General features: G+C 39.0%; 1 protein-coding gene across 1 annotated transcript in view; it reads left to right on the top strand.

Annotated features, from left to right (window-relative positions):
- Positions 1-25183, top strand: part of PKHD1L1 (PKHD1 like 1) — a 180267-nt gene that overhangs the window by 81753 nt on the left and 73331 nt on the right. The window contains exons 35-48 of the mRNA XM_052651713.1: positions 347-535; positions 1299-1469; positions 2017-2243; positions 3146-4130; positions 6616-6864; positions 7553-7702; positions 12078-12252; positions 13521-13677; positions 13988-14144; positions 15349-15428; positions 15890-16019; positions 17423-17552; positions 22793-23034; positions 24873-25009. Coding sequence (XP_052507673.1) covers positions 347-535; positions 1299-1469; positions 2017-2243; positions 3146-4130; positions 6616-6864; positions 7553-7702; positions 12078-12252; positions 13521-13677; positions 13988-14144; positions 15349-15428; positions 15890-16019; positions 17423-17552; positions 22793-23034; positions 24873-25009 — 3179 coding nt within the window. The remainder of the gene's footprint in view (positions 1-346; positions 536-1298; positions 1470-2016; positions 2244-3145; positions 4131-6615; positions 6865-7552; positions 7703-12077; positions 12253-13520; positions 13678-13987; positions 14145-15348; positions 15429-15889; positions 16020-17422; positions 17553-22792; positions 23035-24872; positions 25010-25183) is intronic.

The following is a 25183-nucleotide window of genomic DNA, read 5'->3' as shown; positions in this document are numbered from 1 at the left end:
AAATTTTTGAGTTTAAAGAATTGATCATCGCTTTTAAAAATAACCCCATGTGATATTTCTGAACAATTTTGTTTATTGACTCTGATTTTTTGCAAATTGTCTCTTAGTTATCAGTTTTGAAGTTGTGTGATTTATCTTTTCCTTAGCTTCACATGATCTAACTTTCCATTATTTCTGTTTATTTTTATTATGTGTTTGAGTTAGACACATAAAAATTTTATAATGTTAACTGAAATTTTTTTCACTAGTGGCTATATAAAAAGGAAATATTTTCAAAGATAGTTATTAAGAATTTTTCCTAATTTTCCTTTTTTCTTTTAAAAAAATATGACTTAATTGCTCCCAGTACATGGATTAGGTTATGCCTGGTCACCATCAGTCTTAAATGTGTCTGTGGGAGACACAGTGACATGGCTTTGGCGAGCACATCCATATCTCAGGGGAATAGGATACAGCGTTTTCTCTGTCTCCAGTCCTGGAAGTGTAACTTATGATGGAAAAGGATTTACCAACGGAAGAGAAAAATCTGCATCAGGTATGTTTCCACTTTGCTGCATTTTGTGTCATGTTTCTTTTTCCCAAATATAATAAAAATATATTTGTTTAGATTTAAAATACTTTTGCATAAATAATACATACAAATACAGGATATGGTTTAGTTGACATTTTATTGTTATCACGAAATACTTCAAATTTATAAAATATTCTTAATGAATGCCTGCAAGGTATTTTGTACATCAGAGTTGAGTTTTGGTATCAGATATATCTCTTTTCATTCTGAAATAATCAACCAGAAAAATATATTGAAACAAACAAAATACAAAGAAGACTGAAGTATGTGTTTCAGTGATGCCAATCTGGTAGCAAGTAATGAATTTCTGTTGATTGAAATTAGCTTTAAAATCAGTCTTCCAGGACAACTTAGAGTACGATGTGCCTTTTAGACTGCCCATTTTGTTCTTAATGTGTAGCAGCTTGAACTTCTTATTCACGAACTATTTTTCATTGCCTGTTGAGTTTTTCTGTAGGAGTCAGTAAGTTATGCCAGATATCACATGTTTTTTCTAGAAAAACTAATGCTGGCTCTTGCCTTTATGGAATAGAATTTCATTATACAGGACAGCTCTTTTATAGCCATTTTATGGTCTTTTGATAGTCATTTCCTTACTACTTCTGCTGAAATATCATATGCTTGAAAACCTGTCATCTGTATGTGCGTTTGAAGGATCATTTCAAATTTATTTTCAAAGATGCATTAATTGCTTATATTTATTATGTACAATCTCATTTTATGGCAGGTTCATTTTCTTACCAGTTTACTTCACCTGGAATCCATTATTACAGCAGCGGGTATGTTGATGAGGCTCACTCCATTTTTCTCCAAGGAGTCATTAACGTTTTACCAGCTGAAACCAGTCACATTCCCCTGCACCTGTTTGTGGGGGGCACTGAAGCCACATATGCTCAGGGTAAGAAGGTTAAAGGTGGAAACCCTGTCCCTTCAGTTAAAGATGGAAACCCGGGGTGTATGCAGTCTTTCTGAAGTAGGAGGCAGATGACTGGCTCTGACTGCCTCTTACTAGCCGCACGACCTTGAAAGGGTCGGGACTGCTCTGAGGCTAGCATTTATTCTATAAAATGAGGGTCATGTTAATATTGTCCTGCCAGTCTGCAGAATCCTCATGTGCCTCAAATGAGATGTAATGTGAAAAAGTTCTGATACTCTCTGAGTATCTGAAAATATATTAAAATGTGAGATAATGTTTTTCTTTTATTTTCCCCATAGGATCTGGCCTTAGAGAAATTGAAAAATTAATCTTATATTCACTCTTAACCATATCATCTTTGTCCAGGTCTTTTAACTTTGCAGTGCCTGGGGCTCCTCTTGTTCTTTGAAAAATAGAAAGGATTTACCAGAATATAAACCACCATCATCAAAATAGAGTAATGTAGCCTGAAAACAGTTCTTGTTTTAGAATTTTATCCATGACTTACAAGCAGTTCTTTTGTTTAAAGGCAGACCTGTGAGTTTGCACTTGGGAAGCTCTGTGGCAGGCTGCCAAGCAAGAGAACCCCTGTGTGGCCTGAACAGTACCAGGGCTGAAAATTCAGAGAGATTGCTCTTTGAGCTTTCAAGTTGTCTTTCCCCATCTATAAGCCACATTAGTCCATCCATCGGAACACTAAATGAATTGGTAACAATTACTGGACGTGGCTTCAGTAATCTCACATGTGCTAATAAGGTAAGACTATAAAGATCTTCTTTTTACTTCTGTATATGCATACAAGGAAGATGTTTCATCCGTAACCTCATAGTTTAATTTATAGCAGTTCAATTGCAATATAATTCATATACCATACAATGCATTTATTTAATGTGCAAAATTCAGAAGCTTTTAGTATATTCACAGAGTTGTGTATCCATTACTGTGGTCAATTTTAAAATATTTTCATTACTCCAAAAAGGAACCCCATGACCATTAGATATTATCCACAACCCCTCCATACCTCTAGCCCTCCCTAGACAACCATGAATCCTTCTGTCTCTGTGGATTTGCCTATTGTGAATATTCTTGTAAATAGAATCGTAGAATATGTGGTCATTTGTGACTAGCTGTATTCACTAAGCATAGCGTTTTCAAGTTTCATCCACGATGTACCATGTAGCAGTACTTCATTTCTTCTTCAGCTGAATAATATTCCATTGCATAAGGTATACAGTTTATTTATCCACCCATTTGTTCATGGATATTGGGGTTCTTTTCACCTTTTTGGCTATTATCAATAATGTAGCTATGAATATTTGTGTATGGTCATAGTTTTGGTTTTTAAAAAATATTTATTTATTTATTTGGCTGCTCTGAGTCTTAGTTGTGGCATGTGGGATCTAGTTTCCCAACCAGAGATCAAACCCAGGCCCCCTGCACTGGGAGCCCAGAGTTCCAGCCTCTGGACCACCAGGGAAGTCCTCATAGTTTAGTTTTAAGGTCAATCCAAAATATACCTTAATCAGTCTCCCAAATTAATTTTATGAATAAAAAGTTTTCACATGATCAATTTTTCAAATTTAGTCATTGCTAATACAAAATTTAAGTTCATGCTAGAGTAATGTATTGACTTGTTCATCTGTTCATTTTACTTTCAGGTTAAAATTGGTAGCTATCCCTGTGTTGTAGAAGAAAGTAGTAACAATTCCCTTGTGTGTTGTATTGACCCTCAAAACTCAATGGATGTTGGCATCAGGGAAATTGTCACAGTAACTGTCTACAACCTGGGCACTGCCATCAACACACTGTCCAGTGAATTTGATAGGCGGTTTGTACTTCTGCCAAACATCGACATGATATCACCAAATGCAGGGTCAACTACAGGAATGACCAAAGTGACCATAAAAGGCTCTGGATTTGCAGTTTCTTCTGCTGGTGCACAAGTCCTGATGGGTCATTTTCCATGTAAAGTTCTGTCAGTGAATTATACAGCCATTGAATGTGAAACATCTCCTGCACCCCAACAGCTTGTGAAAGTAAATCTTCTAATCCACGGGGTGTCTGCTCAGTGTCAGGGGAACTGCACCTTTTCCTACTTAGAAAGCATTGCTGTGTTTGTAACAAGAATCTTCCCAAACTCTCTCCAAAGATCTGAAAAAGTTCTTATTGAAGGGGAAGGTTTTGGCACTGCCTTAGAGGACATTTCTGTTTTCATTGGAAACCAACAGTTCAGAGCAGTCGATGTTAATGAAAATAACATCACTGTTCTCATGACTCCCCTTCCGGCTGGACTTCATTCTCTTAGTGTGGTGGTGCGAACAAAGGGCTTGGCTCTGGGAAACTTGACAGTCAGCAGCCCTGCAGTAGCATCTGTCACCCCGACTTCTGGAAGCATTGGGGGTGGAACTACTCTGATGGTCACAGGAAATGGCTTCTCTCCGGGCAACACCACAGTCACTGTTGGGGATGAACCTTGTCAAATTCTTTCTGTCAATTCCAGTGACATCCACTGCCGTACCCCGGCAGGGACAGCTGGAAGGGTCAGTGTGAAGGTCTCTGTGAATGCAGTCGCGTACCCACCTCTGTCATTTATGTATGCCTTGGAAGATACTCCACTTCTCAAAGGGATTGTCCCAAGTACAGGTACTCCAAGACCTGCCTTTTGGGTGTCTTGATATAATATGATCAGTAATATTTGTTAGCATAGAATTGAAATAATGTTTACAAATGATTATTAAGATTGTTTTTAGACAATACCGCTGAATCAATATGTGGGATTTGAGTTCTGTATAGTCTCTGTTTTGTGATTATTTTTTGTATATTCTTGGGCTTCCCTGGTGGCTCAGATGGTAAAGAAGCTGCCTGGAATGTGGGAGACCTGGGTTTGATTCCCAGGTCTGGAAGATTCCCTGGAGGAGGGCATGACAAACCACTCCAGTATTCTTGCCTGGAGAATCCCCATGGATAGAGGAGCCCATAGGGTCACAAAGAATCATACACAACTGAGCAACTAAGCACAGCACATAGTGTCTATTTTGTGATTATTTTTGTACATTCTTGAGATCATAATTGCACTGAAATTCCCACTTCTATTTAAAAAAAAAATCCCCATGAACTTGAACTAATTTTGAAATGAGGAAGAAATAGATGAATATCTATCGATAAAACTGGTCATTAGTTTGTGTCATTGGTGTTGATATGGCACAGGAAAAACCTGTTAAAATTCATAAGTAGTTGTTCTTTTGTTTGCATGAAACTTAAGTTGATTATTAACACAACAAAATTCTTCTTAAGGGAGTAATTGGCCCATTCAGATGGAAAAAATATTATAAAACAATATTTACTTAATTATTTGGTGTGAGTTGTTTTTCTAAGCTAAGAATAGATGGAGTGGCTTCTTGATCCTTTGTCACTGTGCTGTGCTGTTTCTGATCATCTTCAAGCTGTTGGAATGCTTATGATCCATGTAATAAGTTCTGGAGAGGCAGCTATAGTCTCATGGCTGAGAACATGGCCTAGATACCTGGGTTCACATCTTCTCTGTTCTACTTTTCAGTGGTGAAACTTTGGATAAGTTTCTTAAAATATCAGATTCCTTATACATGCAGATACCTTTCTCATAAGGTTATAGAAGTTCATTCATATAATGCAACTTAAAAGTTCCCTTAATCAAGAACTTATTAAATGTTGGCCTTTAAAAAAAAGTCTTTGTTAGTTTACAGTGTCATGGGTAAGATGTATTCTCTGCTTTCAAGAAGCTTGCTATTGAAATTTTCTGTTAGACATCAAGTTTTTTCATTTAGAATTTTAAAAAGTAAATATTAGCAATAACAATGGCATCAGTTCAGCTCAGTTCAGTTCAGTCGCTCAGTTGTGTCCAACTCTTTGCGACCCCATGAATCACAGCACACCAGGCCGCCCTGTCCATCTCCCCCATATATTTGTAATCATTGCAAATGAAGAACTAGATATTGACATATGCTCCTTATTTCCATGAACCATTTCTGTCTCATCTCACTCTGAATGTATCTTTGAAAGCAGCATATCTGAAGATAGAAGAGACTTGTAGACAAGTGAGAACTGAGCTATTTTATTTACTGAAGAGACACAAGGTATAGGTCGTTCTTAGAACAGTGCTTCCATTTGAAAAGTGCAAATACCAGACAAGATTAAAACTTTAAGACCTTAAAACATTGTAAAATCTTATATCCTAAAACTATTCTTAACATGAAAGATCTCATTAATATCTATGGTCTTTAAAATGACAACTTACATTTCAGTGATGCTTACTATGGTCAATTATATGGTTATTTTTACTATCACTGGTTGAATTAAAAACCAACTACTACTTGGTGATTCTGCATTTGTAACAAGTTAGGTTGATTAATATCTACTCATTTATTGTTTAGGTATATAAGTATGTGTTTGGATGACCTGTGAAAAATTCCATGTGTGTAATGCCCTCAATGCTTTTTGTCAAAAGATGGAAGGAAGGGAACAGAAAGATTGAAATACTTTATTACAGTTTCATTTTTTCAAGGCATTAGCATCAACTTTCATCTATATCTTTAATTCCTTATTTCTGTGTTGATTATCTTACACCTAATTATTTATATATCATGATTTGTTTATCAAGTCATGCATATTGAAAATATCTGAGTGAAGAAAAAATAGTTCATTCCTCAGAAGGGTTGCAAATGTCAAGAAAGTACCAAAAGTTTTACAAAATAAGTTTCATCCCTGAAATATACTCTTAACGCACCACCCACTACTCAGGCATTCATTTTTATCTTTCAGGCATTCGTCCTTCCTTCCTAACTCTAGATCTTCTCTATTTTATTCTCTCTTTTCCATTAATCTGAATTATGAGTAACTTATAACTTCCATCTGTAGAATGGACAGATGCACTGGAAAATAATAAACATTGATATAAATATCTTAAGATACCAAAGACTGCAATGAAATTATAGCCAAAATGTGTATGACATGTATTGTTTATTAGTTTTAAAATACTAGATATAATTTTGTTTATGTAGGTGAATAGGTATGTCTTTAAATGCATATCTAACTATTAGAGTTTAGGTATGTATATGTATAGGATAGATAATGGACTGTCTTTCTTTTTAAGGTCCTCCTGAAACTGAAATTCAGGTCACTGGATCTAATTTTGGTACTGACATCTTGGAAATTTTGGTGATGATAAGTAGCACACAGTGTAATGTGACCAAGGTCAATGATACTGTATTGCAATGCATTGTTGGTGATCATGCTGGTGGCACTTTTCCTGTCACGATGCATCACAAAACAAAAGGCTTTGCCATGTCTACAGTTGTATTTAAGTACCCACTTACTATTGACAGTATTCATCCAAGCCAAGGTAAGCATGAATGTGCCAGAGCCTGGAAATATTTTACATTGTTTCAGTAAACACCTATTTAGAAAGAAACATATTCTTCCAACCCTGCTAAAATGTATAGTTCCTGTAGCACATTAAATTATTTTTGTTTATGTATCAAGTAAAGAAGCATGCAAAGGTATCCATCGTTTCAAAATATTTGTTTAATGCCTATATTTCTCTTCATGCTATAGAATATGTTTAAATTTTAATACTATTGAAAATGTCCAGATTATATGTGGAAATGTTTTAAAAAAACATATTTAAATATCACTGACATATAATTATGTCTACATAAATAAATATCTTTTTCTGTTTGAAAATTATTTTAGTGGTTAAAAACCTTAAGAAATTATAACCAATGTACTTTTAACTAAAATAGTAATTTTACATTTGTGTTTTGACTACTCAAATTCTTTGTGACAATTCCATTAAATAAAATTGAAATTCCTAGAAGTAGTTTAAATAAATGACTAAATGTGACATTTACTCAGTGAGGGGTTTAAAACACTGCAATCAAAAGAGATTCTATTGCAATAGTATAAAAATTTCCAGTTCTAAGAATCTTTTCATTTAATGAAAGTAGCTTCCATTCCAGGTGTTAAATATATGTACAGATGAGGTTTTCTTTTCATTAGCTTTGTCTTTCCTTCTTATATGTCTTCACTAGGGAGCTTCGGTGGTGGTCAAACCATGACTGTGACAGGCACTGGGTTTAATCCACAAAATTCAGTTGTGTTAGTGTGTGGCTCAAAATGTGCAGTCGACAAACTGAAATCTAATCGCACAACATTATTATGTAACATTCCACCAAGTAATGGTAAGTAGTCCCCTGGAGGAGAGCATGGCAGCACACTCCAGTTTTCTTGCCTGGAGAATCCCATGGACAGAGGAGCCTGGCAAGCTACAGTCCATAGAGTCACACAGAGTCAGACATGACTGAAGGAACTTAGCATGCACAGTCAGAAAAAGAATGGCAGTCTTTGAGAACTGTTTGATTTTATAGAGATCAGTCAGAGTTTCTTCTTTTTCAAGGTTTAGTGTTCATTAGGGCAACTGAATCAACTTTATGAATTTCCTGATTTTCAGCAGTTTCTTCAGAATTTTGTTTTCTACCCTTGTGTATTTACAAGATTCATGATATGTGAGTTAAACTGAATTGTTTATAACAAATTGCAGTTTTTTGGTTTATTACATAAGGAGCATACCAAATGGAAAACAAGTTTTTAGTACCTATTGGAGTATTAGCTTTTCCTTTAAGTTAGGATAGTGTCTTCTCCAGGGGATCTTCCTGACCCAGGGATTAAACCCGGGTCTCCCGCATCAGAGGTAGACTCTTTAACCTCTGAGCCACAAGGGAAGCCCTTACGTGGTACAGTTTAGTTCAGTTCAGTCACTCAGTCGTGTCCGACTCTTGCGACCCTATGAATTGCAGCACGCCAGGCCTCCCTGTCCATCACCAACTCCCGGAGTTCACTCAGACTCACATCCATCGAGTCAGTGATGCCATCCAGCTATCTCATCCTCTGTCGTCCCCTTCTCCTCCTGCCCCCAATCCCTCTCAGCATCAGAGTCTTTTCCAATGAGTCAACTCTTCACATGAGGTGGCCAAAATACTGGAGTTTCAGCTTCAGCATCATTCCCTCCAAAGAAATCCCAGGGCCGATCTCCTTCAGAATGGACTGGTTGGATCTCCTTGCAGTCCAAGGGACTCTCAAGAGTCTTCTCCAACACCACAGTTCAAAAGCATCAATTCTTCGGTGCTCGGCTTTCTTCACAGTTCAAGTCTCACATCCATACATGACCACAGGAAAAACCATAGCCTTGACTAGACGGACCTTAGTCGGCCAAGTAATGTCTCTGCTTTTGAGTATGCTATCTAGTTTGGTCATAACTTTCCTTCCAAGGAGTAAGCGTCTTTTAATTTCATGGCTGCAGTCACCATCTGCAGTGATTTTGGAGCCCAAAAAAGTAAAGTCTGACACTGTTTCCACTGTTTGCCCATCTATCTGCCATGAAGTGATAGGACCAGATGCCATGATCTTCATTTTCTGAATGCTGAGCTTTAAGCCAACTTTTTCACTCTCCTCTTTCACTTTCATCAAGAGGCTTTTTAGTTCCTCTTCACTTTCTGCCGTAAGGGTGGTGTCATCTGCATATCTGAGGTGATTGATATTTCTCCTGGCAATCTTGATTCTAGCTTGTGCTTCTTCCAGCCCAGGGTTTCTCATGATGTACTCTGCATAGAAGTTAAATAAGCAGGGTGACAATATACAGCCTTGACGTACTCCTTTTCCTATTTGGAACCAGTCTGTTGTTCCATGTCCAGTTCTAACTGTTGCTTCCTGACCTGCATACAGATTTCTCAAGAGGCAGGTCAGGTGGTCTGGTATTCCCATCTCTTTCAGAATTTTCCACAGTTTTTTGTGATCCACACAGTCAAAGGCTTTGGCATAGGGAATAAAGCAGAAATAGATGTTTTTCTGGAACTCTCTTGCTTTTTCCATGATCCAGCAGATGTTGGCATATGGTACAGTATACCATATACATAGTATATATATATGGTACCATATACATATATATATATAGTATAATGTTATGAAGGAAGTGAATTCTGATAATTCATTGCCGAGATGACAACCCAGGCTGTGTTTCTGAGCAAGTTATTCAACCTCCCAGTGCCTTGGTTGCCTCCTCTGTAAAAGGAAAATAATTAGCCTACTTATTGTGAGGCTTGATAAGCCAATGTGTGTAAAGTGGATAGAATGATATCCAAAACATGATCCGTGACTTGCTATTATTATTACTGTTATTTATTTTGAAATTTTTAAAATTATTTGTTTACCTTTGGCTGCACTGGGCCTGCGTTGCTTTTTGCACAGGCTTTCGCTAGTTGGGGCCAGCAGGGGCCGCTCTTCCTTGCGGCGCGCAGGCTTCTCATTGCGGTGGCCTCTCTTGCTGTGAGCACAGGCTGTAGGAGCACACGGGTTCAGTAGTGTGGTGCACGGGTTTAGTTTCCCTGCAGCACGTGGAATCCTCCCAGACCAGGGCCAGAGCCCATGTCTCCTGCATTGACAAGTGGATTATTAACCAGTAGACCACCAGGGAAGTCCACTCTTACGTATTTTTATCTAATGGTTAAAAGCCCTCCCTTTAAGGAGCCCCTGAAGCTGGTTTTAGAAAAGGCAGAGGAACCAGAGATCAAATTGCCAACATCCACTGGATCATCGAAAAAGCAAGAGAGTTCCAGAAAAACATCTATTTCTGCTTTCTTGACTATGCCAAAGCCTTTGACTGTGTGGATCACAAAAAACTGTGGAAAATTCTGAAAGAGATGGGAATACCAGACCACCTGACCTGCCTCTTGAGAAATCTACATGCAGGGTAGGAAGCACCAGTTAGAACTGGACATGGAACAACAGACTGGTTCCAAATAGAAAAAGGAGTGCATCAAGGCTGTATATTGTCACCCTGCTTATTTAACTTCTATGCAGAATACATCATGAGAAACCCTGGGCTGGAAGAAGCACAAGCTGGAATCGAGATTGCCAGGAGAAATATCAATAACCTCAGATATGCAGATGACACCACCCTTATGGCAGAAAGTGAAGAGGAACTAAAAAGCCTCTTGATGAAAGTAAAAGTGGAGAGTAAAAAAGTTGGCTTAAACTGAACATTTAGAAAACAAAGATCATGGCATCCAGTCCCATCACTTCATGGCAGATAGATGGGGAAACAGTGGAAACAATGACAGACTTTATTTTTTGGGGCTCCAAAATCACTGCAGATGGTGACTGCAGCCACGAAATTAAAAGACGCTTACTCCTTGGAAGGAAAGTTATGACCAACCTAGATAGCATATTCAAAAGCAGAGACATTGCTTTGCCAACAAAGGTCCGTCTAGTCAAGGCTATGGTTTTTCCAGTAGTCATGTATGGATGTGAGACTTGAACTGTGAAGAAAGCCGAGCACCGAAGAATTGATGCTTTTGAACTGTGGTGTTGGAGAAGACTCTTGAGAGTCCCTTGGACTGCAAGGAGATCCAACCAGTCCATTCTGAAGGAGATCGGCCCTGGGATTTCTTTGGAGGGAATGATGCTGAAGCTGAAACTCCAGTATTTTGGCCACCTCATGCGAAGAGTTGACTCTTTGGAAAAGACTCTGATGCTGGATTAGGGGCAGGAGGAGAAGGGGACGACAGGATGAGATAGCTGGATGGCATCACTGACTCGATGGACGTGAGTCTGAGTGAACTCCGGGAGTTGGTGATGGACAGGGAGGCCTGGAGTGCTGCGATTCACGGGGTCGCAAAGAGTCAGACACGACTGAGTGACTGAACTGAACTGAACTGAATTTGTTCTACCACTGTCATCTCAGCTAAGTGACTCAACTCCTTTCTGCTTCAATGTGTCCAACTATTGAAAGGAGATAATACTAACCCTAATTCGATGGGTTATTGTGAAGTTTAAATATCGGACATCTTAAGTACACAACAAACTTTAATTATCTAGCAAATTTAAGAAGAACCAAAGAGAATCATACAGATGAATAAAGGATATGGTTTATATATAAAGATCTTTTAAAGCATTAACAAAATTTGATGAAGCTTTTCTAAACATTTTTGCTTCTTCTGATTTCGTAAAGAATATTTAAGAAAATGTAACATTTTGTGACAGGGCTTGTTTATCATTTTAACATCAGAGTTGGTAATCTGATTTTTTTTTTTTAATGCAGCAATGCTATCAATATCTGTCAAGATTTGTTTGCCTTAACACGCGCTCTGCTTCTTTTTTCAACATTTTTGGATTGCATTTCTGTAGTTTTTCTGTCTCTTACCCTGCTTTTAACTGCCACTCCTTGCCATTGTCAGTGCACCTGCTGTGAGTGGCTCTCTGTTCCTTCCTCTCTAATTTGCAGTGTTGAATCCTCTAGGACTGGAAAACTGAACAGGCAGGTTTGTAGAATCATCTATAGTAAGAGCCTCTGAGGAAAGACCTAAGGGTTTTTTCTCTGGTGATAATGTGCATTTATTTTGTGAGGTTTTTGACTGTTGCTAGACATCCTTTTTAACTAACATATAGCCAGTGAAAGTGACTTTGGGGAAGGAAGGTGTTATTGAAAATATTTGGGGGTTTTGGACATAAGTAAGGGCCTGATAGCAGAACTGAACTCAGTTGGATGTCCTCCTATCACAGGGAGGGGACCCGAGCAAGCCTGTGAAGTGAGTGTGGTCAACGGGAAGGATTCCTCTCAGTCCACGGCTACTTTTACATACAACATGTCAATGACGCCATTCATCACCAAAATAGCTCCCAAGAGAGGCAGTACAGCAGGGGGCACCAGACTTACAGTCTGGGGATCAGGCTTCAGGTACTGTCTTCACATTACACGTACATGAGTGTGTCTTTCCAGACTCAAGCCATTACACCTGCTTTCTCATGTGCCAGGACAGTGTTTAAATATAGTCAAATAATGTGTATCTAGAGAAGGAAATGGCAACCCACTGCAGTATTCTTGCCTGAAATGCCATGGACAGAGGAGCCTGGAGGCCACAGTCCATGGAGTTGCAGAACAGTCAGACACGATTTTGTGACTAAACAACAAACAACAATGTGTACCTGGGTTTCCAGGTGGCACAGCGGTAACGAATCCGCCTGCCAGTGCAGGAGCTGCAAGAGACATGGGTTTGATCCCCTGGGTCGGAATGAGGAGGAAATGGAAACTCGAGCCTGGCGGGCTACAGTCCATGGGGTTGCAAAGAATCGAACACAGCTGAGCAACTGAGCACTTACAGTGTGTACCCATCTGCTGAAAAGCCACACGACTATTTACTGACTGCATACTCTGTGTCAGAAACCTTTCTACTCCACAGAATCTTCCTGGCTTACCTTCATAGATATTTTAAAATCCCGTTTTATGGTTAGAAAACTAAAAGAAGATATTGATTTTCCCCATATCCTAGTAACATCACAAGTATAAATCACTTTCCTGTTATGCTTTCCCCCAAATCTCATTTCCACCATCATCTGCTTCATTGGTTAAATGAAACATCTCTTCAAGCACCAGATCCATTTCATTGTAACTATTTAGATTCCTTCTTCCTAAACATGTTCATTATTTTGGCTCAAACTTATGTACTGCACTGCCATCATCCTTCAAGTAGTTAAGGCTGACTTCAAAACCCCAGATCATTTAAATCATAGCAGGCAAAGCTAATTCCTCACATACTTATAACTACATTGGACTTGCATTTTTACACAGTGGTTAAGTCCCAAAGTCTGTGAATATGGCAAAAATGTCAGCTAGACAAAATGATCACAGAAAGTCACTTATTAAAGTGCCATTTTGGAGAAGAATGTAGAATCTTTCAATAATTTGAACCGAAGCATTTTTTTCTCCAGTGCTGCAGAACTTGCTAGTTTATATAGTTTTATTTCCCAACCTCTTAATCTCTTTGTTTACTTTTTTCTCAACAAATATTTTAAAGTTTTACTACTGAAAAAAGTGTCAGTCTGCACTTTGATAGCTCATGGGGTAAGATCATTATTTTTACAATAATACAAATAAGGGTTTGTCAGTGTGACCTAGAAACTTGAGAAAAACATCAGTGTTTTGTTTTCCTTCTTTATACTTTTCAGTGAAAATGTAGAGGATGTTCTCGTTACCGTAGCTGAAGCCACATGTGATGTTGAGTATTCCAACAAGACATGTATCATCTGCATGACAAATGCCCGCTCTCCTTCAGGGTGGGCTCCAGTCCATGTCAGCATCAGGAGCACCGGCCTGGCCAAACGGGTAACAGTGCTGTGGCATAGAGTAGCCTCAGCTGTAGAAAAACTAGCCTTATGGGAAGTGAAGTCACTAGTAATGGACTTTTTACTTTGTTAATTTCTCCAAAAAATAACTGAGATGTGATTATAATAAATTTAAAGTAGGGTTTGTTTTTTTTTTACTTATTACTAAAATGTTTATAATTTCAGACTTCTGATTATTCTGGGTTGCAGGTAATTATTAATGAAAATGTTCATTGTCTTAGATATCTTCATTTTGAGAAATAATGAAATCTTTGAATTAAATTTTTTAAGTCTCTTGTGTTCTATTACAGGCTAATGCTGACTTCCTGTATGTGGATACTTGGTCCTCCAACTCCTCATGGGGAGGAAAATCTCCCCCAGAAGAAGGCTCCCTAGTTGTTATTACAAAAGGACAGATAATTTTGCTGGATCAAAATACCCCCATCCTAAAAATGTTGCTTATTCAAGGTAAATTTCTGAAAATCTGTTTCTAAGACTCTGCCTATGAAATGGTTCTGTGAGGTTAATTTAATCAAGATTCATGATTATGAACATCCACAGTTATATCATGTTTCAAATTCAGAGTGTAGTGTTGAATTTATTAAATTGAATGTTATTATCCATTTGTTATGAAATTATTTATTGTGTTGCCACCAGAATGTTTTTAATAAAATATAATAGAAAATATCAGAGTGTACCACATTCATATGGGTAAGCATGTTTTTTAAAGTTAAATATTTCTTAAACTTTTGTTTCAATAACTGTGAGTGTTTGTGTGTGTATATGTGTAAATGAATCCACATGGAGTGAATTAAAAAAAATAGTATTTCCTATTTAGAAAAACTAGTATAGTGGGTCCTGGGGATTGTAAAAACCATGGAGATTCGTTAAATTTTATACTAAATGACCCCCTCTTGCTCCTCTTGAATGTCAGATTGTGGTTTAACCTTTGCCTGTGAACCTGCTTTCAACTGTTACCCAAAGTTCTCTCTGCTTCTTAATACTCTATTTTTAATACAGAAAATTAAAAACCAGAACTGTTACAACTGTGTATAAAAGAAAGAATAATTGGCAAGAATAAAATACTTCGAGCTTTAATATATAAAGCTTTGCCATAATGGGCTTAGCTAATCAAAGACCTTTGCATTTTGTTTTGGTTTCAAATCCTGTCATAATAGCAGTGTTTCACTTCTTTGAAGTTAATAACTATTGAACATTGGAACAAGTGAAGTTTTACTGTCCACAAATCTACATCAGTCTCTTAAAAAATGTATCCCAGCACATTCTTTAATTATGCTAATCATAGGCTATGGCTATTGCTGGTGCAAATTAGTGGATAAAAGTTCGGTGCTAATGTTGACATTACAGTACTTTCTATAAAAAGTATTTTTCTTTTCTTTCAATATTTTGTTCTTAATTTAAATTTGAGGTCCTGTGTTTATAGAACTAGAAACTGTAGCTGCACTATTTAGTAGCATTTAAAATAACAAATGATCAAGGGAAAATAATCTGGCTTGCGGTTTGATTTTACTTCATATTGCCAAAGAACTGAAGTTACATGCATAGTGATAGCAGATAGGAATAAGAAATCAAATTTTTAATGTATAACTTAATAAATAGCTTTTAATATGAATTTTCCTTGTAATATATTTCAAAATTGTATGGTTTTTAGGCGGAACTCTAATATTTCATGAAGCTGACATTGAACTCCAGGCAGAAAATATTCTAATTACAGATGGAGGCATTCTGCAGGTATATGAGATAACTTATTGATAACCTCTCTCCATTTCTGTTTAAAATATCATGTGTGAAATGGACAGTTAATTATGCTATACTCTCACCAATATATCTTTTTGTAGATCTCAGTTCTTAGCATAAAGTCTTTTTTTCTGGATTGTAAAAGTTTCCCAGAATATTTTTGTGCTTTTAATGCGAAGACAAAGCATACTTTCAGAGGGAAGAAATCTAAATAGTGCAAAAAAATATTACCTCTGAGCTGTATGTGGCCAAAGTCAATCAGTATACCTTCCAAAGGTCTGACACAGTGTATTTGACTGACTAGAAAATGTAAGGTTTAACTGTCTCTCCATACTGAGAATGGAGTAATCCATTCTCAAAAGAGGGGAGAGTAGGAAGGAATTTGCTTTTGGGTGATTACAATCGTGGCTAATGAGTTTCAGCTTTTTGAGTGATGCTCGTGAAATCCCTTGCAGATTGGGACAGAAGCAGCTCCATTTCAACACAGGGCGGTCATTACCTTGCACGGGCACCTGAGGTCTCCTGAACTCCCAGTATATGGCGCCAAAACGCTGGCTGTGAGGGAAGGAATCCTGGATCTGCACGGTATGGCTCAGGGAATTGGTCCAGGAGAGACTAGCCAAGAAGCCAGAGATAATCCTCCTGATAACTCTCTAAATGTAGCCTTACCAAGCTTCTCCTGTCTTTATGTATTCTCTCTTTACTCCCCTTTATCTCTTTCCTCCTTCACACAGGCCAGGTAAGCCCCTACAGACCACCAAGACACACAACCAAGGTCACTCCTGGAAAGCCCTTCGGTCACATTGTTTGCCTAATTTAGCACTTGAGACAGTCCATATTGATTGTTTTCTTTATTCATCTGATCTGAATAGAAAAGCATTAAGTCTGGAAGCAAAAATTGTCACGTCTTCCATTTGTATTTTAAAATGGGCTCTTTCTAACATACAACTATAAATTTATAGTTGCACTTTTCTGTAACTACATTCTGGAAAATTATCAGCAAATAAAAATTATCATAATCCTGTTTGTGGTGTCAGGGTAGCATTGTTTAAAGGAAGTATGGTGTGAACCTTTTTATATGAAGTCTTCTCTATTGTAATGTGCATGCGTGCTAAGTCACTTCAGTCGTGTCTGACTCTGTGTGACCCTATGGACTCTATGTAGCCCACTGGGCTCCTCTGTCCATGGGATTCTCCAGGCAAGAATACTGGAGTGGGTTGCCATGCCTTCTTCCAGGGGATCTTCCCAACCCAGGAATCAGGCCCACATGTCTTATGTCTCCTGCATTGGCAGGTGGGTTCTTTACCACTAGTGCCACCTGGGAAGCCCTCTCTATTGTAATAATCTACTTCTTTTATAAGTTTATAATATATAAACATGATACCCGATTATGACCATGTATGTCCTGCATTGGGCTAAATATATACACTAATGAAATTTTCAGAAATTTACACATTTCATTTGTCTCCAGATTATCAATTTAAGCAACTCCTATCAACAAAGACAAAGGTAATAGGCCTCTGCCCATGTTATCAATGTATGCCTCTGGCCATTTTATCAAGAGTACCATACTATTCTGGGGAAGAAAATGGCTACCCGCTCCAGTGTTCTTGCCTGGGAAATCCCATGGACAGAGGAGCCTGGTGGGCTACAGTCCATGGGGTCGCAGAGAGTTGGACATAAATGGCAAAATGATGCCATTTATACTGAGTTTACATAAAGGAGATTGTCATAAATGAAATATATCATTGCAGAAGGACTTTTACAAAATGTGGAGGCCCATACGTGTTATTACAAATGTGGCTGTTACTTTTATAAAGCAAGCACTCTAAATGTGTTTTTTTTTTTTTAGAGAAAGGTATAAGATGCTAAGTTAAAATGAATCTTCTCAAAGTTATACAATCCAGGAGATTAAAATGCATAAAACTCTTAGTATTCCAGAAGACATACCTGAGGAAACTCTCAGTTGGTTTTTATGTTGGCTCCAGGTCTGCCTGTTCCTGTGATCTGGACTCGTTTGGCTCATACTGCAAAGGCAGGGGAACGGACTTTGATTTTACAAGAAGCAGTAACATGGAAACCAGGAGATAAGATTGTAATTGCAAGCACAGGTCACAGGTATGATGGATCTGATCATTTTGATTTAGAGTAGAAATTTGTAACTGTGTAAAAAAGGTATGATTCAGGAGGTCCACAGCCATTTAATTTAAATTTGAAACCTCAAGTAAAGAAGCCTGGACAGCCAAATATTTATTTGCCAGATATTAACATTGAGTTGATCTCCAGCGTGAGTTTTTATTGACTGAATTTACCATAAGAAAAAGTATAAGTATGTACTAATAAAAGATTTTAGTCATTTTTCATGGTGCAGTTCCCATGTAAGATTTCATTTGACAAGAGCATTCTGCTATTAAAAGTTATCTGAAAACCTCTGAGTGATGTCATACAGACAGCAGTAAGTCAGAAAGAGAAAAACAAATACCATATATTAATGTGTGAATGTGGAATCTAGAACGATGGTACAGATGATTTCCTTTTGCAGGGCAGGAATAGAGACGGCGACGTGGGGAAGGGGCATGTGGACAGAGTGGGGAAAGGGAGGGTGTAACGAACTGGGAGAGTAGCATTGACACATATACAGACCACGTGTGGAACAGATGGGCTAGTGGCAAGCTGCTGCAGAGCACAGGGGGCTCACCTCAGTGCTCCGTGATGACCTGGAGTGGGGAGGATGGGGGTTGGGGTGGGAGACAGCTGATTCACATTGTACAGCAGAAATTAACACAACATTGAAAGCAATTATACTCCAATTAAAAAAAAAGAAAGAAACCTCTGAGTGAGAGCTTCAGCTGAGTATATCAATGCATGCAAAAATGTAAATGAGCTTCTTTGTTTGGGGTCACCATCGAGCACAGTTGAAAGCAGCTAGTTAAGTCTTTTTAGTCTTACAGTCTTGGCAGTGGTTCCCATGGAGCAAAATTGTTAGTAATGATTGAATGATAGGGATGAAATTATAGTGTAACTAATGATTAACATGACCTTTGATGTCTGACATTTTATCATGAAACTGCTTATGACCCTTAATTACTGTTTAATTATATATTTTAGCAAATAAGAAATACGAGGAACAAAACTAATATAGCTACGCCAAGAATACTGGTGGGGAGATAAAGCAAGAGGAGCTTTATTTTTGCTTTATTATTCAAATTATGTAATAGCAAAATTGGATATAGTTATGTGGATCAGGGAACAAATAGTAATTTATGACAAGAAACAGCTAAGTTGTATTAAGGTCGTGACTCAATTTAGAATTAAAATTCAAGATGGCACTTTGAATTTGTCCCTTTCTGAGTTAAAAATAGACTTGCACATGTTAGGAAGAGTTAAATATATACTTAGTTTTATAAGCACCCTCTTTTTTTTTTCTCTGCCCTTGGGATGATATAACGGCAAAATTAAAAAGCAGCAAAATGACAGGGCTTACTTATAGAATAGGAAGTCCTCATAGCTTTTCTGGGTGAAAGAAAAGTAAGTTTAGAATTTAGGGGTCACAAAGAGTTGGACACCACTGAGTGACTGACAACAAAACCAAGTTTTAATAAACAAGAATTTAGGAATTTCCCACCAAATCTAATTAGTTGTTCACTGTTTCATTTGTAAATCCTATCTGAGAGTTTGCAAAGCAGGTGGTTAAGAATACTACTTTTAAAGTCAGTCGACCTAGGTCCAACCCCCAGCAATACTACTTACGAGGCCTAATGCCATTATTTTGCCTCTCTGTGCTTCACTAAAATTGGAATGCTGTTAGTATGTATCTCAGAATTATTGTAAGGATTAAATGAGTTAGTATGTGTAAAACAGAGTGGAACTTGGCTCAAAGTTAGTGCAATATATGTTGGATATTATTACAAAGGAAGGAAAGGTGCATTTAGGTGCACCTAACATATAAAAATCCTTTTGAGAACTTTTCTAAAAATATCATCTCTGTATCATCTGAATCCAAGAGAATTGGGAGAGGTTAGTTCAAATCACCTGAGGGATCTTGTAATATTATTGATACACCCTATCTCAAACATCCTTAATCTCCACTTCCCTTCCCCCTCCCCCTCCCCTCTAATTCCTTCCTTGGGTCTGTGGGAATTATGTCTTTCCAACCACTTACCCTCTTGGAAAAAAACCAGCTTTGGTCTCCTGTTTCTTCTAGCTTTTCTGTCTCTTTCCCCACCGCCTCCCTTTCTCTCTCTCAATTATTGAATCACCATGCCTGTTTCTTCCATTTCATTCTCATTCTCCATTTTTTCCCTTTAAGCCCTACAATCTAATTTTCATCTTCACAAAAATTTTCCTAGTGACCTTCTGACTGTCAGCTCTCTTCATTTCCTGCACATCACCAAGTTCTTTGGGTTCTGCCCTTGAAATGCCTCTTCCACCAGCTTTCCTTACTTTCCATTGAATTTAGACTCCCAATCCCTCATGCTGGAATATTCCATCATCTTCTTATTTGGGTTCCATTCCTCTACCTTCTTCCCTCAGGAATTTATTCTGCATTGATTTGTTTAGTCAGTCAAATCTATGACTGAGTTGTGACAGGTACTCAGCATACAGAATGATTCAGTGGTTGCCTTACCTAGAGGAGCAGACAATTATGGGAAAGACAGAGAAGTAAATGGGTGATAGGTCTGCGTGTGATAACTGTGAGTGCTAACGGGGCATCAGGCAGCACTTACTGGGAATCTAGAAGGGCTGGGAAAGTTCAGACAGGTGCCTTCCAATCTATTTCAGATGCAACATTGTTATTTGACCTGGTAGTTAAAGGAGGAGAAAGTTTTGCCAAGGAAGAGAGGAATCAAAAAGCAGTGTCAGGAAGCTACATCGATAACTCCCTTAAAGGCACCTCTGTCAATTGCACCAGTCACATGCTTTAGTATATAAAACATAAAATCAGCCATAGAAACACTTGTCTCTCTGAAGTTAGGGGCACTTTTGCTTGGTACCCATCTCCCAGTACTTAACTCTATGTCTAGAAAACAGGCTTGTTCTTGTTCCGTGGCTGTGTAATGTCTGACTCTGCAACCCTATGAACTGTAGCCTACCTCTGTTCATAGAATTTCCTCTATCCATGGAATTTGCAGGCAAGAATATTGGAGTGGGTTGCCATTTCCTCCTAGACACTCAACAAACATTTGTTGGAAGGATTCATACATGAATATTATCGATTTGGCCAGTCCTTTTGTTGGAACTTGGGGTGTGTTGAAGGAATGGGTAGAAATTAAACATCCTGAACTCACCTCAGTCCTTTCTTTCCCCTGCTCTGAAACCTCCAGTAGACTCCCTCTGTAAGGGTTTTTCCAACCTCAGCACTAGTGACATTTTGGACAGGTTAATTCTTTGTTGTGTATCGCAGGAGGTTTGGGAACATCCTCAGCCACTGCCTACTAGTAGCAACACCACCAACAACAACACCACCTCCACAAACACCACTGCAACCAACACTACCACCACCACCACCAATACCAGTACCACCACCAACACCACCACCACCAATACCAATACCACCACTACCACCAACACCACCTCCACCAAAACCACCACCACCAATACCAATACCACCAACACCAATACCACCAATACCATTACCACCAACACCACCAATACCAATACCACCAACACCACCAATACCAATACCAACACCAACAACACCACCACCACTACCACCACCACCATCAACACCACCAATACCAATGTCACCACCAACACCACTACCACAACTCACCACCTCCACCCACACCACCACCATCAATACTAATACCACCAACACCACTACCACCACCACCACCACCACCAATACCAATACCAACAACAACACCACTACCACCACCACCACCAATACCAATACCACCAACACCACTAACACCAATACCAATACCAATACCACCAACACCAATACCACCTCCACCAATACCATCACCACCAACACCACCAATACCAACACCAACAACACCACCACCACTACCACCGCCACCACTTCCACCAACACCACCACCATCAATACCAATACTACTACCACCACCACCACCATCAACACCACCAATACCAATGTCACCACCAACACCACTACCACCACTCACCACCTCCACCCACACCACCACCATCAATACTAATACCACCACCACCACCACCACCACCAATACCAATACCAACAACAACAACACCACTACCACCACCACCACCAATACCAATACCACCAACACCACCAATACCAATACCACCAACACCACCAACACCAATACCAATACCACCAACACCAATACCACCAATTCCACCTCCACCAATACCATCACCACCAACACCACCAATACCAATACCAACACCAACAACACCACTGCCACTACCACCACCACCACCTCCACCAACACCACCACCATCAATACCAATACCACTACCACCACCACCACCATCAACACCACCAATACCAATGTCACCACCAACACCACTACCACCACTCACCACCTCCACCCACACCACCACCATCAATACTAATACCACCAACACCACTACCACCAACACCACCAACACCAACACCACTACCACCACCACCACCAGTACCAATACCACCACCACCACCACCACCAATACCACCAACACCAATACCACCAATACCACTTCTAGCAATACCTCCACCACCAAGACCAATACCACCACCACACCACCACCAATACCAATACCACCAACACCAATACCACCAATACCACCACCACCAATACCAATACCACCAACACCACCTCCACCAATACCACCACCACCAATACAAACACCACCACCACCACCTCCACCAACACCAACACCACCAATACCAATACCACCACTACCACCAACACCACCTCCACCAACACCACCACCACCAATACCAATACAACCACCAACACCACCAACACCAACACCATCAATACCATCACCACCAACACTAACACCACCAACAACAACAATAACAACACACCACCAGTACCACCAATACTAACACCAACACCACCTACACCAATACGACAGCCCCTGCCTTGCTGTGTTATGACAACCAAAAACGTGTCCAGGCATTGCCAAATGTCCCCAAGGGAATAAAATCACCCTTGGTTGAGAGCCACTGTGTGTGATCCTCAAAGTTGTAAAGGAGTTGTTCTTTTGAATACTTTAGAGGGAATAAAATACCATCTTCAAATTCCTCTTCAGCATATTGTATGACATAAACATTTTTTCCCCTATTTTACAGATGAAGTTTTCAAAATAGAATAAAACAAATACACCAAAGCAATATTGTGTTAATTTATATTAATTCTGAGAGCTTGTGGTTAAAATTTTTACAGACACAGCCAACGAGAAAATGAAGAAAGGACCATTGCATCTGTATCTGCTGATGGCAGGAACATAACGCTGACTGATCCACTGAATTACACACACTTGGGGATCACTGTCACCCTCCCTGATGGAACTCTTTTTGAAGCAAGGGCAGAAATTGGAATTCTTACAAGAAATATTTTAATAAGAGGATCTGACAACATGGAGTGGAATAACAAAATCCCAGCGTGTCCTGATGGATTCGACACAGGTAACTTCAGTAGCCTTAGTGTGTCAACTTAAATGTTTCCAGACATTGCAGAAATATTCCCTGTGGGCAAAATCAGCTCCTGTTCAGAACTAATAGACTTGGTTATGCACTGGCAATAAATAAGCCCCAAATTTTAGTGAGTTAAAATGGTAAAGGTTTATTTCTTATTTATGCTACATGTAACCAGTATGAGTCAACAGGGGGGCTCTGACTCATACAGGGGGACACTGTAATTTTCCAGTGTCTCTGCTGATGGAAGCTTCATGGTCTCTGAGACAGGAGATCAGAAGGCCAGGAAGTCAAGCACCAGCAATTAGTTACTTTGGTCCTGAAGGGACATATGTCTCTTCTACTCAGGTGTCAATAGTTGGGACTGGTTCTATGGCTATCTTTAACCTACCATAGTTCTCATATATATAATATATATGTATGTATATGGACTTCTGGTAGCTCAGCAGTAAAGAACCTACCTGCAGTGTAGCAGCTGCGGAAAACGCAAGTTCCATCCCTAGGTCGGGAAGATCCCCTGGAGGAGGACATGGCAACCTACTCCAGTATTCTTGCCTGGAGAATCCCATGGATAGAGGAGCCTGGCAGGCTACAGTCCATAGCGCTGCAAAGAGTTGGACACGACTGAAGTGACTTAGCTTGCACACATGTATATGTGTGTATACACACACACACACATATACATATGTGTGTATATATGTTTACATAAAACTATGTATAACTATATAAATGTGTATAGTTAGGAAGCATGGTACATTTAAGTCTCTTTAAATATTTTATGTGATCACTACTACTGTTGTTGGTTAGTTGCTAAGTCATGTCCGAATCTTTGAGACCCTGTGGACTGCAGCCGGCTAGGGTCTGGCTAGATTCTCCAGGCAAGAATACTGGAGTGAGTTGCCATTTCCTTCCCCAGGGGATTGAACCTGCATCTCCTGCATTGGCAGGCAGATTCTTTACCACTGAGCCGCCAGTGAAGCCCACTGCCATTACAATCCGATAAGTAGTTGAATAATAACTGGTATACCTTAGGTACAGCCTTTTCTTCAGTGGGAAGCATAAGACAAAGCTCAATGGATTCAATGTCAAGTGACCTGCATTCTGATTTCAGTTCATCTTCATCATCTCACTGTGTCCATTGTTAACCTAGTTTCATCCTGATTTATATAAAAATACTTCCTGTTCTGCCAACCTACTATCATTGTAAGAATTAAGTGAGATAATGCAGGTTCTAATCTTGTACCAGTGTAAGATTGTATCAACTACGTTAATCCCAAATGTTGCGGAAAATAAATTCAGAGATAATAAAGCAAAATACCTTTATCAGCATTCATTCAGCCATTCAAATATTTATCTAGTATCTTTGAAAGATACTGAAGTAAGTACTTTTGTGCTTCTCTGGTAGCTCAGACAGTAAAGAATCTGCCTGCAATGTGGGAGACCTGGGTTCAATCCCTGGTTTGGGATGATCCCCTGGAGAGGGCATGGCAACCCACTCCAGTATTTTTGCCTGGAGAGTCCCTTATGGACTGAAGAGCCTGTCAGGCTATAGTCCATGGTGTCGCAGAGAGTCAGACATGACTGAGCGACTAAGCACAGCACAGCAAAGTTAAGTACTTTAGGGAATGCAGAGGTGAATAAGACAAGGCACTTACCTTCCTTATTGTGCAGAAGAGAAGATAACATGAATGCAAGCAATTATGTTCTAGGATAAGATTAAAATTATATGTAAATAAAAAGGTATAACTAGATATGAAATGCAATCTTTATATAATGAGAAGATTTTGGCATAGTTTTCCTTTATTGTATCTTAAATTTTATTTTTAAAGGTGAATTTGCTACACAGACATGTCTCCAAGGAAAGTTTGGAGAAGAAATAGGAAGTGACCAGTTTGGAGGCTGCATTATGCTTCATGCTCCTCTAGCTGGTGCTAACATGGTAACTGGAAGGATAGAATATGTAGAGGTAAGAGGCACTATTATTAGTGGTTTGCCCAAAGTTGTCTATACAATGAGTACGTATTGAGCACCTGCTTTTTGCCAGATGCTGATTATAATAATGTTTGGTAGAAGAGACAGATAAACAGACAGTGTCAATACAACTGTTATTCATGTATGTCATCATGCCGAAATTTTGTTT

The sequence above is a fragment of the Budorcas taxicolor genome, chromosome 14 (genome assembly GCF_023091745.1).
Source record: "Budorcas taxicolor isolate Tak-1 chromosome 14, Takin1.1, whole genome shotgun sequence".
NCBI lineage: Eukaryota > Metazoa > Chordata > Mammalia > Artiodactyla > Bovidae > Budorcas > Budorcas taxicolor.
This window is presented reverse-complemented; position numbering and strand designations above follow the sequence as displayed.